General features: G+C 38.7%; 1 protein-coding gene across 3 annotated transcripts in view; it reads right to left on the reverse strand.

Moving 5' to 3' along the window:
• Positions 1-8,509: 8,509 nt before the first annotated feature.
• Tinag (tubulointerstitial nephritis antigen) overlaps positions 8,510-15,633 on the reverse strand; it is a 108,199-nt gene continuing 101,075 nt past the window's right edge. For 2 of the 3 annotated variants that reach the window (XM_055596996.1, XM_055596994.1), the window contains exon 11: positions 8,510-8,855. In XM_055596996.1, the coding sequence (XP_055452971.1) occupies positions 8,721-8,855 (135 nt within the window). In that variant the 3' untranslated portion in view covers positions 8,510-8,720. The remainder of the gene's footprint in view (positions 8,856-15,633) is intronic. The other variant, XM_055596995.1, reaches the window with a different exon arrangement.

The raw sequence follows: 15,633 nt of genomic DNA on the forward strand, positions 1-15,633 counted from the left end.
AGCAAAATGCACTGACTAATATCAACAGAACTTTGCCTCATCAAATCATGGAGATACAACCATTCTAAACAAATAGTCACTTCCGCAGAACATTCCCTTCTATGGAAAGGTGTCTCATAAACAAAAGCATAAATTAGAGTTAATGAAATGCTGCAGATTGCAAATAGTAATTATCTACAGTGGTTACAATTTAAAAATAAACTTTCCTTCAGTCAGATGGGAAAAATATCTGTGAATTAATATACTGGGATACAAAGTACCTTCAGGACAAATATTACATGAGGAAGAATATGAAACAACCCAAAATATAAAAGTCATTTACATCTCATCTGACTTTTTGATCTCTATTTTCTTTGTCTCTGTAGGAAGCCAGTTTACTTAAAAGAGAAGTTGTGTCTTACAATTCTTTGGAAGAGAATGTCAGTAATATGTTCTAGAATGGCTGCTGGGTCACTGAGGAACTCAAGCAGGAAATTTTTAAATACTTAGAAAAAAATTAAGTGGAAACGCAACTGACAGAAACTTTTGAGATGCTGAAAAAGATGTTCTAAGAAGTTTATAGCTGTAAGTAGTGTACTGGCTAATTTTATGCCATCTTTACATAAGCTTTAATTACCTGAATGGAGGGAACCTTGATCAAAAAACATGCCTCCATAAGATCGGACTGCAGGCAGTCCTGTAGAGCATTTTCTTAACTACTGACTGTCATAAAATTTTCAGACAAATGGATGGAATGAGACATCATCCTGAGTGAGGTAACCCAGAAGTGGAAAGACATACATAGTATATACTCACTTGTAAGTGGATATTAGCCATATAACATAGGATAAACATACTAAAATCCACAATCCTAAAGAAACTAAACAACAAGGAGGATCCTTGGGACAGTACTTAAACCTCATTCAGAAGGGCAAACAGTATAAACATCAGAAGCAGTGGAAGAGAGGGAACAGGGTAGGAGCCTACCACAGAGGGCCTCTGAAAGAATCTACCCAGCAGGGTATCAAAGCGGATGCTGAGACTCATAACCTAACCTTGGGCAGAGTGCAGGGAATCTTATGGAAGAAGGGAGAGATAGAAAGACCTGGAGGTGACAGGAGCTCCACAAGGAGAGCAACAGAGCCAAAAATTCTGAGCCCAGGCGAACCTGCAGAGAGGGATTCCCCAACCAAGGACCATGCATGGAGAGGCCCTAGACCCCCTGCTCAGATGTAAACCATAGGCAGCTCAGTCTCAATGTGCTGTGTGTTATCTAGTGAGCAGAGCAGGAGCTGTCTCTGACATGGACTCAGTGACCAGCTCTTTGACCTCTTTCTCCTGGGAAGAGGGGGGAAGGGGCACCCTTGCCAGGCCACAGAGGAAGACCATGCAGCCAGTCCTAATGAGACCTGATAGGCTAGGGTCAGATGGAAGGGGAGGAGGTCCTCCTTTATCAGTGGACTAGGGGAGGGGCATATTGGGAGAAGAGGGAGGGAGGTTGGGACTGGGAGGAGATGAGGATACAGCTAGGATACAAACTGAATAAATTGTAATAAATAACAAATTTTTAAAAACCCTAGTAACTGATATGGCTGATGTGGGAGGGCTCAGTCCATTGTGCATGGGTACGCTCTTGGGCTGGTGGTCTTGAGTTCTATAAAGAAGCAGGCTGAGCAAGCTATAAGGTACAAGCTAGTAAACAGCCTCTCTCCATGGGGGCAGCATCAGCTCCTGCCTCCAGATTACTTCCCTGTTTCCATTTCTGATCAGAAAATTTCCTTCAATGATTGACTGTGATGTGGAAATGTAAGCTAAATAAATTTTTTCCTCTACAAGCTGCTTAGTTCATGGTGTTTTTTTTTTTTCTAGCAACAGTAACCCTAACGAGAAGTTACATTAAACATAAAGAAAAACTCAAATTAGTTAATGATTCAACTCAGAGATTAAGAGAATGAACTGCAACCCAAAACGATACATAGAAAGAAAACATAAAGAGTGGAAGCAATAAAAATAAAATAGTGGAGGCTAACACAATGATACAAAAATGGGCATGGCTGACACACAAAAACTCATGCTTATCTACTGTATCCAACTTAATGGTTCTGCAGGTAAATATTCCAATAAAAGCATCGCCATAGACCTATTCATCACCTGCAAACGTTGTCCTGTGAATCCCAATTTCCTTTTTAAAGTAAAGGCACTGGAAGAATGAAAACGGCTACTCATACTTAGAGCTACGGCTGTCACATCCATATCCTCGATGACCAATCAAGTGATCTGGCAAGTCACAGGATTTGTCACTGGCAATGTGATCTGGCAAGTCACAGGATTTGTCACCGGCAATGCCTGGGTGGAACAGAGCCTAAACCCTTGAAGAAATTTAGTCATATAAAGTTTGAGCACTTAGAAAGATAGGCTTTTACATACTTTCACAACACATATACAGGACAATTTTTATGTACTAGCATGTGCACTGTCAAAAGATATAATGAATTGTAATAAATCATAAATTAAAAATAAATAAATGAATAGAATTTAAAAAGATGCCAGAGTATCTCAAACCTAAGTGATCCGTTGAAGTCTGCATTCTGATAGAGGAGGCACCAAAGCTGATTTGTCCAGTGAGGCACATCCTCTGTAGTGTGCTAAAACCCAGAGGTTCTACCATTCAACATCTCTTTAAATAATCATGTACAATCTCCCATTCACAATTATGCAGTGTCTCCCCATATGTGTTTTAAAAAATTAGTTACCTACCTTGTACTGTACTAACAAATTGGAGGTTTATCATAAACATGAAAGGAGAATAGTTTATGAGGTCATTCATGAGACAACAAATTGGACCCAATAAGCACAGACACATACATGGTTAAAGTGAATGAGGACTGAAGCAGAGCCAGTCTGTGCTACAAACTGAGTTTTCCTGGTTGAGAATATAATACAAAATTTGCCTTAAATTCACTGTACCACTTTTCTCTTACAGTCTAAGATGACACAGAGACAATGGAAACTATCTTGGGAAACAAAGCACTAAACTGCTTGCTTTACAGGAGGCTTGAGATTGCAGACAGGACATCACACACAGAAGTAAGAATTACTGCCATTCTTGTCTAAATAATGGGGCTCTTACTGGTGGTGGCTCCTGGGTGAAATTCCATTTTCTTGGGTTCAGTACCAATTATTTTTAATCATTTTATCAGAGAGAGTATCAAAATGAGTTATGAAAATATCCACAGGGAATCTAGAGAAGCTTTTTCTCCTCCAATCATCCCTTCCTGGCTGTATGGGGTTGGATTTATTTTTCTCTCACATTGACTTTTCAGGAGACAGAATGTCTGGGTATTCTTTAGAAGCCTCTTTTCTGATACCTCGTAGATTGATGCTTTTTGCCTCTGGAAACATTTCTTAAGGCAATAGGTTTATGAAGTTCCACCATCTTTACCTCCATTTCTTTTCCTTGAAAATGGAATTAACTTCCATCCAAACAATAAGAAATGCCTTATAGTCAAATCATCACGGACTTTTAGTCATGTGATGATAAAACATCAGTCTTTACAAACCATGGAGAATAAGTTGGATAAAAGCCTTTCTCTGTGCAAATCATGATATATTCCCTCAGAGTAAACAGGAAACAACAGATAGCAGTAGGTATTATTTTACCTAATATAAATGTATCAACAAAGAGACTGAGATTATGAACTAAGTAAATTATTACCACATCTCCATGGAATAAATAAAAATTTGGTTTTCTATGTTTTCCTGGCTTGTTTCTTGTTTCTATATTATTCTCCTCTGTATTTGAAAAAGTATGAAGATTGATCCTGACACCTTCCTTTCTTTCATAAAATACTTGTCACTTACCTTCTAATGATACCACTCAAAGAGAGAAAGAGAGAGATTATGAAGAAAGTTGAGGATGCATGGGTAGGGAAGAGCCTGAGGCCCACCCTTTTATATGACTTGTGCCAAATTTGGCAGACTCATTCCTATGAATAGCTCTAGATATAACGTCCACTTAGAAGCACTGCAGGACTGAGTCTAGCTGCTGGATTCCAGTCCACACTCTTGTCTTCACCCTTCATTCTAGGAATTATTAACACACTGTTACTCATCTATGTTCTGACACTGTACTGCTTATTTTTCTTTTGTTTGTCTGTCTGTTGTCTGTTTGTTTTTGTTTTGCTTTGTTTTTGTTTTACCACCAGCCAGGTAATTGGGTTTTTGTCCTCTTTTGTTGGTTGGTTGGTTGATTGATTTTTACTACATTTCTTTTAATGGTTGAACACTAACTTTAAAACTTCATTCTATGTCTTTCTATCTTCTTCTTTACTAAGATGCCCTGCGCTCTGCAAAAAGTTTGGCTATGAATTTCAGGATATATTTTGAAAGACCTAGAGGGAACAGGAGCTCCACAAGGAGAGCAACAGAACCAAAAACTCTGGGCACAGGAGTTTTTTCTGAGACTGATACAACAAAGGACAATGCATGGAGATAACTTAGAACCCCTGCACAGATGTATCCCATGGCAGCTCAGTCTCTAAGTGGATTCCCCAATAATAGGAACAGGGGCTGTCTCTGACATGAACTGATTGTCTTGCTCTTTGATCACCTCCACCTGAGGGGGAAACAGCCTTACCAGTCCACAGAAGAAGACAAAGAAGCCAGTCCTGATGAGAACTGATAGACTAGGGTCTGATGGAAGGGGAGGAGGACCACCCCTATCATTGGACTGGCTTATGAGAAGGCTTATGGAGGGCATATGAGAAGGAGATGGAGGGAGGGTGAGATTGGGAGGGGATGGGAGAGGGGGCTACAGCTGGAATACAAAGTGAATAAACTGTAATTAATAAAATAAAATAAAAAAACCTTCATTGTATTTTAATAGAATTTGTCAAACAGTATTTTAAAAGCCAAAAAGAATTGTTACTATTCAGAACAAAATGAGATACAGAAGCACTGCACTACATAGGAAGGAAGTATGTGAGGCCTGATATTAAACTTTTTTCTGTTTACATTTTTGCATTAAAATTTTAATTAATTAATTAACTATTACAATTTATTCACTTTGTATCCCAGAAGCCTCTCCCATCTGATCCCAGACCCACCCAGCCTCACCCTTCTCCCCCATGTCTCTCCCCTAGCCCCTGATAGGGCAGGTCCCTATCAGGGACCTCCCCTCTTACCTGACCCTAGCCTATCAAGTCTCATCAAGGCTGGATTCATCATTTTTCTCTGTGGCCTGGCAAGGCTGCACCTCCCAGGAAGAGGTGATCAAAAAGGCAGCCACTGAGTTACTAGGGAACCTATTTGAAAACTGAGCAACCTATGGGTTTCATCTGAGTAGGCGGTCCAGGTCTTCTCCATGCATGGTCTTTGGTTGACTCATCAGTCTCTGCAGGACACCTTGGGCCCAGGTTTGTTTGTTTGTTTGTTTGTTTGTTTGTTTTGACCTTGTTGGTCTCCTTGTGGAGTTCCTCCAGGTCTTTCTATCTCCCCCTTCTTCTATTAGGTTACCTGCACTCTGCCCAAAGTTTGGCTATAAGTCTCAGTATCTCCTTCAATACCCTGACAGATAGAGCCTTTAAGAGGCCCCCCGAAGAAGGCTCCTGTCCTGCTCCTTGTCTTCTCCTACTTTTGATGACTATCCTGTTTTCTCTTGTGAATGAGGATTAAGCATCTTCCCTAGGATCCTCCTTGCTGTTTAGCTTCTTTAGGACTATAGATTTTAGTATGTTTAGCCTATATTATACGGCTAATATCCACTTATAAATTTATGAGTATATGCCATATGTGTCTTTCTGCTTTTGGGTTACCATACTCAAGATGATCTTTTCTTTTTTTTTCCCTTTTAATAATTTATTTTAGAAAAATGTAGGAAATAACTAAGCAGAGACCAACACCAAAACACAGATTTCTAAGTAGAAAAGAAAAAATAATTCAAGTGTTGGTAGTCAACTATCTTCCAATTTCAGACGTTTTTCTGGTTGAATAATATGTTTGCGGACAATTCCACTTTCATGTATTTTGAACTTGAAACAATATGTTTTGCCATAAGCCATTGTGTGGGCCCCCTATGTTGTGTAACCATTAATTCAGAATTAAAACATTCTTTTCTGGAGAAAGCTTGCAGGGAGCAAGCAAAATCCCTAGTGATGTTGTTGACATGGGCACAGACATGTCAAGGATCCCAACTCCACTGTCCACTGGAAGTGAGAAGGCCTTCACTGGCATGAGGTTCATAGGAATGCAAAGCCTTGCTCCTGTCAAAGTGTTTTTTGAGACACCAAGTGCAGAAAATGTCCACCGTGGCTTTCTTCTCCCAGGATATTTATGGCATGAAGTCTGCTCAGGGACAGAGACTGTTCCTACTGAGATTAGTTAAACGTGTCTCCTTGTTTGGTTGTGTGTAGTACCCTGTTCCTTGTTTAACAACATTATAATATATATATATATATATATATATATATATATATATATATTATACATAATAATTGTCCCTCATTATTTAATAAACACTCTTTGCTTCTGTGGCAGCCTCTGCTTTTCCATACAGAGTCCCCCTCATCAGAGCTTTTCTGTATCTGTGCATTCAGGTCAGCCGCCAATTCAATAAACGCTAACAAAAATATTTCCATCAGTTTAAGGGGGACTGTACTCCAATTAATGCCTGTCCCTCCTTGGATCATATTCTGCTAGGTAAATTCACTCTGCTTGCTTCAAAGGTTTGATATACTGGTATTTTTATTGTCTTCTTTGAATTAAATTTCCTCCTTATTCCTCCTCCTCCTCTTCCTCTTCCTCCTCCTCTTTCTCCTCTTTCTTTTCCTCCTCCTCCTCCTCCTTTTCTCTCTCTCTCTTTTTTTTTCCATGTAGCTCTGGCTAGCCTTGAATCCTCCTGCCAGTCTTCTAAGTGAGGGGAAATTTTGAAACAACATAATCTAAGTGCAGAAGCAAAATGAGGAAAATATTTCTAATATTGTTTTTCATTTTTCTAGTATTTACGAATGTGCACGTCCTGAATCTTAGTGATATCTTTTGAAAAGAGATGCTCAACATTTGGAAATCCAGTTGCAATGTATTGCCTGTGTTTCGGCACCCTTGAGAAACACTGCCAGTGCCTGCTCATGTTGCTTTATCAGTATTGTTTCAGCAAATATAGGCTGGATAGTCAATAAGCAGAGCTTGCTAATCTTTGATTGTGTTATTTGCTTGACACCGAGATCTACTTTCCAACTTTTGCTGGGCAAGAAAGTTCCCCCACAGCAGCTTTCAGCCAAAATATTTCTTTGGCTAAAGAGTGTTGTTGGTCTTGATAAATTTAGCCTGTAGGTGCATGTTTTACTCACTGTCCACTGCCTTCTTAGCATTTATTTCAGGACCCAAACAAATCATTTGTCATAAGGACTAAAGCATCCTAGGGTGACAAAACAAATCAAATTACTTCTCAAAGTTCTACAGAATAAGAAGCAACACCAACAAGGTGGATCACCATCATGTAAATTCTTTGGGGAGGGGGGGCAAGTGAAAAGATACTCAGGATAAAACTACAGTGCTTAATGACCAACACAGCTGCAGACATGTTTACATGTCTGTGTGTGGGTAAGGGAGTATACCCACGTGCCTTGCATTCTCACATGATTGGCATGATTGGCTTATTTAATTAAAGTACCTTTGTGCAAGCAACATAAAGATCCTTACAATGAAAATCAGAGTGATGGAGTGCCCAGAAGGTTAGACCATAGCTAACTTGCCATTACAACAGGATCAGCTATGTTCATTTACTGACTAGCTTCACTCTTCTATTAAGATGCCAGTGAATTACTAAAAGAGGATGTACCTATTTTTGTTTCTCTCATTACAGAGAACTAAAATCAAAATTAATGCTAATCTAGCTTACTTTTCAAAGTCTCAAGCAGTAACCTGTGAAATGGTTGTGATAAAAAATGCATTTTATTCTTTGTGACTCTCAGCATCATGCTGCTTTTGTTTTCAGGGGTGATATGTTAGCTTTCTAAGCACAAACTTATAGCTAATTTTATGATAAAGGTTACACATAGGATACTAGCTTCTCCAAATAGGAGTATATTATGTCAATACAATCCTTCTCTTGTTAGTCTCTAAGCTTTGCTTACTGTTGTCTCCTCCGTGACATAGATAATACACAGTACTAAAGCAGTTATTTAATAGAGTTACTTTTCTTTTGAGATAAAAGTACAAACAAAGCTTAGACAAAAATAAAAGGAAACAAAAAATTAGCCTATTGAGAGCATAATTAATAATTAATTTCTTATGCTTCCATCAAAACATGAACAATGTTTAAGAAAATGCTATGTTTTGAAAAGAAAGTCATGGAGCTGGTGCACTGGCGAGTTTGATTTTTGGTATCTGACAGGTTCCTTGGCTCAAGAATGGGTTCGTGTAACTTCTATAATGATTGTTAAGAAATTTGAAAACTAATGCTATCACACTGTGAACAATCAAAGTCAAAGGAAACACCATTTTGAGAGCAAAATAATTACACTCAGGAACATTTAATGACATCTGGCCATCTTCCTTTTATTAGTATTTTAATACACTGAGTAATATAAAGAGAACAGAAGATTAGAGCCTGGGGTAAAGCAAGAAAACATGAATGCTTTACGCATGCAACAAAAATACAACGCTTCTGTAAGGGAAGCTTACATTGCCAAAATTCGGTTTAATGAGCTGCTTCAATGCATGACCTTATGGAAATTTGATAGCTATGGGTCATCTGAACTTGTCAGTTGGCCCCATGCAGCGATAATCAATTTTTCAATGTCAGACTCATTTACTCCTCGAAGAATCCTAAAATAGCCATTCTCTCCCCATGATTTTCCCCAGGAATTGGCAGCAATCTGCAGGAAAAACAAAAACATGAAAATGTTGAGGACTGTACTTTGATGGTTTTTAATCCTTTCTACAAGAACAGAAAAATAGCATTTAGCTTTAAATTGTCTTTGACTTTTGCAGATGAGAATGATTAGGCACCTAAATATTTTCTGGATGATGGTCAAGGTGTTCTATTACTTATATCACATTGATGCCCTTGTGTGTTTTCACTGGTAAGAGCCAGAAGTGATGTCCCTTAAGATGTGATGGTAAAACTGGATTGTCGACTTGATATAAAATTATATCTCCGGAGGTGGGAGTCTCACTGAGGAATTCTGTAGATTGGGTTGGCTTAGGAACATGCCTATGAGGACTTTTCTTAATTTGATTAACTGAGATAGGAAGACCCATCCATTAATTTGGGCAGAATCATTTCCTGGGCTGGGTCCTGGGCTGAATGAGAGAAAAAGCATGATGACAACCAGTTTAAAGGTATTTTTTGCTGTCTGCTGCTGACTGTGGCTATACCGTGAACAGCTCCATTAGTATTCCATTGCTGGGACTTCCCCCATTCTGAAGCACTTGAATCCAGAAATGTGAGATGAAATAAACCTCTTCTCCCCTAAATTAATTTTGCCATACCAAATGGAAAAGAAAGTAGGATACAGATGCACGAGAGTTTTGACCCATCCTTGTGCTAAACACCAAAAGTCCCCAAATAAATAATATATTTTTCTGAGTTCAGGGAAGTTATAACCTAATGAATTATAGCCACTATGAATTAGATGCTAAGGTGGAGATATGCCTATAGTGCTCTTGAGGTTACTGTAGCTGCATCACATTTGTTTGCTTGGTTCAGCAAAGGTGTGCACCCGCTATATGAAATGCATAGGGAAGGCTGTGCAGAGACTGGACAAACTGTCAACATAGGGAGATGCTGTAATAGAGGGAAGCAGCAAAACCCATAATTACTAAGCATGAAGCAGCATAAAGAAGTTTATTGAGGTAATTAAATCATTAAAATTCTTGTTAGGTAGCTCGGCTTGGCAGAAAACCTTAGATTTTCCCACAGAGCTCATATCAGCCTCAAATTCACTGAACAGCCCTTTAGTGTTTTGTGTCCTTGCACGAAGATTTTCCTCCCTAGAACTAGCACTATAGACAGGAGCCACCACGCCTCATTGCTAAACGATTTTTTTTCAGTTATGTAATCTAATGAAGGCAGAGAAAATAAAGTATCTGGGAAAGTGAAATCAGCAGGAATTAGAAATTTTTCCTTTTTTTTTTTTTTTTTTTTTTTTTCTTTTTTCACTCTGGGGATGATGAGAGAGCTGGGATGGGTCCAGAATAGCTCTTAGATCTAAGCTTGAGTGAGTAAGTACATTGTGAAGCAAAAGGACTAATGGAGTGTGCAGAGAATGTCATAAAGGCAGAAGAGGAGGCACATGGAGGGAATTAGTTGACCAGAGCTAAATGCAGTAGACCAGCTCCATTGATTAGAGATGTCACAACAACAGCTGCCACGCTTGGCTTCCATTCACCCTGTGCTGAGTCTAAGATGGAATATGATCTTGGGTTTGATCTACACTGACACTCCCAACGTATGTGGTGTTGCATTCAGCTTCTACGGTTTTTTCCAGTGAGAACGGATTCCCTCAGCTTTTGAAACTGTCATGACAATATGAGTTTTCAAAAACATCCAATTGTCATCAGCATTTTTTTTTTTTTAAGATTTGGCTTTTTGCCTCCTCAATCATCCCTGACACCTGAAAGGAGAACTCTCAAAGATGGGTCTGAAATAATAAATTCAATTTGTATTTTCAGAGATGAAATGGACTTTGACTAGCAGGAAATGAGACAGCCACAAAGTATGTGAGAGTTTGCAACTAGGATCTAAACAAACTAAAACATGTCTCCCCAAAGACAGAAAAATCAAATAAAAATAATCTCAAATGAAAAATATTTTAGGAAAGTTATTATTTCTATAGTGAAACTATATTTGTAGTATTGTGCCTGTTTTTATCTGACTACCTGAAGGCTATTAACATTGAATATTTTGTCACTTTACCTTTGTTGAATCTGAGATGTACATGTACAGTTTGTTAAACAAGTGCAAATTCATATGCTAATGAAAGTTGTGATAGCTAATCTTGGTTGTCAACTTGACCACATCTGGAAGCAACTAAAACCTAAGCAGCTGGGCATACCTGTGAGGGATTTTCTTGAGTGGATCATTAGAAGAGGGAATACTGACCCTAAATCTGGGACACACCTTCTGTTGACTTGCATAAAAGGACATGGCAGAAGGAGTATTCTGCTTTTCGTCTGTTTGCCCTCACTCTCCTGTCAAGTTTATCTAGCTTCTTATTAAGGCTTCACTGAGGTCAAAACCTCCTTCTCCAGGATCCCAACACAGACTAAAGGCTGGCAGCTCTCGAGATATCTTGTGGCTCTCAAACACAAGATTAGGACTGCTGAGATTAATGTAGAGTCAATTCAAAATACTTTTCAAAATTTCTTAACTTTGTCACAAAGAGGACAAGAATTGTGTGTGGTGGGATATTAAATTTGTCCCACCACAAAATTCATTAATGATCTAAATATTAATAAATTATAAATAAACTGTCCTATCCACCATCTCATACAATATGTCTTCAAGAAATCCACACCTATTACTAAAGTCAGCTTTAAAGTATTGAAAGCATTTCTCTTATCATTAGAGAACAAAGCATAGACATTCATTATTGTCACATCCATCAACACTTCAACAAAGGTTCCTTAGGTTTCATTTAATGAAAGGAAAGAAATATGAAGAATGTATAAGGAATATAATTACCATACACAAGAGATATGCTTCTATTTATAAGAGACCATAATACTTCACCAGAATTTTTAAGAGCTCATAAACACTTTCATTAAACTTCTGGGATAAAAAATTAACATATAAATATCAGTAGCCTTTTTATCTATATTTCAATTACAAACACATTGAGAAAAAATCAGAACTTGGTAGAAAAATAAGAGAAGAAAACTAAATGATAAAAGCAGAAAAATAAGTCAAATTACCCCTATTTGTAGATGATATATTATGCATAAGAGACCCCCAAAATTCTACAAGCATAATTGTAGCAATGATCAAAACTTTCAGGAAATTGACAAGGATACAAGAAAACACAGATACACCTCTTTTTCACAGTATCCTCAGACAAAGTATCTAGAAGTAAACCTAATCAAGTAGGTTTAACACCTCTATAGCGAAAACTTTAAATCTCTGAAGAGGTTGGGGGAAACACTAAGAAATAAAAATACTTCTTCTGCATTGATAGAATTAATATTATGTCAAGAGCTATTTTTATATCAATGCATTTCCAATCTTGATCATTTCATTCCTCATAGGAATAGAAAATGTCCTAAAATTTACATGAAGCCACAAAAGACTCCAGATATCTGAAACAATCCTAGCAAAGTGAACAATGTTGGTGAGTAAACATTCTAGATTTCAAGACATATTACAGAACTATCGTAATGAAAAACAGACTGGTGTTGGCTCAGAAAACAGACATGTAGACCATTGGAAGAAAATAGGAAATCCAAATGTTGGCATACATGACGGCAACCATCTGATTGTTAACAAAAATGACAAAAACATACACTGGAGAAAAGATCATCTTCAATAAGTGCTATTGTGAACACTAGGTGTCCACATGTAGAAGAATTAAATTAGACCTGTCACTTCAAGCTTCCTGTCCTCTCCGTTAGGAGTCTCAGCTAGAGTCACACCCATCTTCACCCAAGAGCCTACCCTACACAGGCCTCCAGCTTAACAAAGAGATGCCCCAGTCAGTTTCCCTTCTTGTTCCCACCCCTTTCACCTCCCACCCCTCTTCTCCCCACATTTGATCCCCACTCTTGCTTCCCTCCCCAGTCTTTACCTCTCTTCATCCACTTCTGCTGTCTATCTATTTCCCCTTCTTTTTATTAAATTTATTTTTTATTAGTTATAGTTTATTCACTTTGTATCCCAACTGTAGCCCCCTTCTTCATCCCCTCCCGATCCCCTCCTTCCTCCCTCTTCTTTTACTATGCTCCTCCCCCAGTCCACTGATAAGGGAGGTCCTCCTCCCTTTTTATGTGACCCTGGTCTATCAGGTTTCCTCAGGACTGACTGCATTGTCTTCCTCTGTGGCCTGGTAAGGCTGCTCCCCCATCAGGGGGAGGGGATCAAAGAGCCAGCCACTGAGTTCATGTCAGAGACAGTCCCTGTTCCCATTACTAGGGAACCCTCTTGGACACTGAGTTGCCATGGACTACATCTGTGCAGGGGTTCTAGGTTGTCTCCATGAATAGACCTTGTTTGGAGTATCAGTCTCAGAAAAGACCCCTGTGCCCATATTCGTTTGTTCTGTTGCTCTATTTCCCCTTCTGAGTGACATTCTGGCACAATCCTTTGGGCCCTCTTGTCACATACCTTCTTTGGGTCTGTGGATTGTAGTATGGTTGTCCTGAACTATAGGTCTAATATCCACTTGAAAGTGAGTACATACCATGTGTGCCTTTCAGGGTCTGGGTTGCATCACTTAGGATGATCTTTTCTATTTGCCTGCAAATTTCATGGGTTCATTTTGTTTTGTTTTGTTTTTAATAGCTGAGTAGTATTCCATTGTGTGAATGTATTCATTCTTTGCTTGAGAGACATCTAGGTTGTTTCTAGTTTCTGTCTATTACAAATAAAGCCAATATGAACATAGTTAAGCAAATGTCCCTCTTGTGTGGTGGAGCATCTTTTGGGTATATGCCCAGGAGTGGTATAGCTGGGTCTTGAGGTAGAACTATTTCCAATATTCTGAGAAAGAGTCAGATTGATTTCCAGATAGGCTGCACAAGTTTGTACAAGTTTGCACTCCATTGTACTCCAGCAAAGGAGGAGTGTTCCCTTTTCTCCAAATCCTCAACAGTGTGTGTTATCACTTTAAGTTTTTTATCTTAGCCACTCTGATTGGTGTAAAATGAAATCTTAGCATCATTTTGATTTGCATTTCTCTGATGGCTAAAAACATTTGAGTGCTTCTTAGCCATTCAAGATTCCTCTGATATAAATTCTCGGTTTAGCTCTGTACCTCATTTTAATTGGATTATTTGATTTGTTAATGTTTAATTTCTTAAGTTCTTTGTATATTTTAGACATTAACCCTCTGTCTGACGTAGTGGTGGTGAAGATATTTTTCTAATCTGTAAGCTGCTGTTTTGTTCTACTGACAGTGTTCTTGGACTTACAGAAGCTTCTCAATTCAATGAGATCCTATTTATTAATTGTTGCTCTTAGAGCCTGTGTTGTTGGTGTTCTGTTCAGGAAGTTGTCTGCTATGCCAATGAATTCCAGACTTTCCACCGACTTTGTCTTCTAAAGATCTAGAAGACAATGTCTTTTATCCACTTGGACTTGTTAGACAGGACTGATGGAAGGAGGGGAACAACCCACGAACAAAACCTGTGATCCCAAAATTACCTTGCCTACAAGAAGTGCAGGGATAAGGAGGGAACAAAGATTGAGGGAAAATCCAACCAATAATTGATCCAACCTGAGACCCACCCTGCAGAGAGTCAGCCCCTGGCACTGTTAATGATGCTCTGTTGTGCTTGCAGAAAGAAGCCTAACTTAACTGTCCTCTGGGAGGCTCCACCCAGCAGGGGATCGAGAAGATGTTGGGACTTGCAGCCAAGCATTGGACAGAGGTCTGGGAGTCCTGTGGAAGGGTGGTGGGGTGGGATGGAAGTACCTGGAGGGTACATAAACCTCACAAGAAGACCAACAGAGACAACTAACCCAAACCCAAGAGGGATTACACAGACTGAGCTATTACCTAAGGAGCGTGCATGGTCTGGATCTAGGCCTCCTGCACACATGTGGCAGATGGGCGGCTTGGTCTTCATGTGGGTCGCATGGTGAGTTGGGAGGGCGGTGCTGTTTCTAACATGGATTCTAACCTAAAATGCTTTTGTACAAATTAATCTTTTCTTTCGTTCTTTTTTTTTTTTTTTACAGATTGATATCATTCCAATATTATTATTAAGTGGTTTTATGATGGCTATTTAAGTTCTGCCTATCAGGTATCATTGGTTACCTGTATTGAAAGCTTTCTTCTATTGAGTCTTGCTCATAATTTTTCTTATTCAGTTAAAATTTTAATATGTGTTAGCTCTTTATGCTAATTGCAAATGCTGGTAGTGGATCTATGTGCCATAAAGGGTTAGCCTTTTATGTGGGAGGATATGCTACGGAAATGGCCATTTCAGCTGTAAAATAAGCTGTTTGGAGATAGGAGTTTTATTAAATTCAATCCATATGTGGTTTCCAGGATTGTAAAATAATCAGTTCACAAAGGATCCTGAGATACTAAAGAATTTGTCCAGATTTTCCACCCTCCTTTTTTTTTTTTTTTTTTTTTTTTTTTTTTTTTACTTATTGCTGTGTTCCAGTGCTCAATAATTATTTCATGGGAGGAAACAGATGTAAGTCCCTCTAGACTGCACTCCAGGCCAATTCACATTCTCAAAAGTTCTCTACTCATGACAGAAATGATGCTCAGCTCCAATCTGGACTTAGCAAATTCTCCCAGGTCACAGAAAAAAAAGGGGGGACACAAATTCATTCAGATCTCATTTTTAAAATAAAATAGAGGTTTAAATATTGTGCCAGATCCTTTGCATATATGTGATGTCTGTTAGGTTGGTGGGTTTTGTATGTTTGATTGTTTTATGAAATTCTTCACAGTGGGAACAAGTGTATTTCTACTCTTTGCCTGC

This window comes from Psammomys obesus, unplaced genomic scaffold (genome assembly GCF_907164565.1).
Source record: "Psammomys obesus unplaced genomic scaffold, mPsaObe1.curated_primary_1811, whole genome shotgun sequence".
Classification (NCBI taxonomy): domain Eukaryota; kingdom Metazoa; phylum Chordata; class Mammalia; order Rodentia; family Muridae; genus Psammomys; species Psammomys obesus.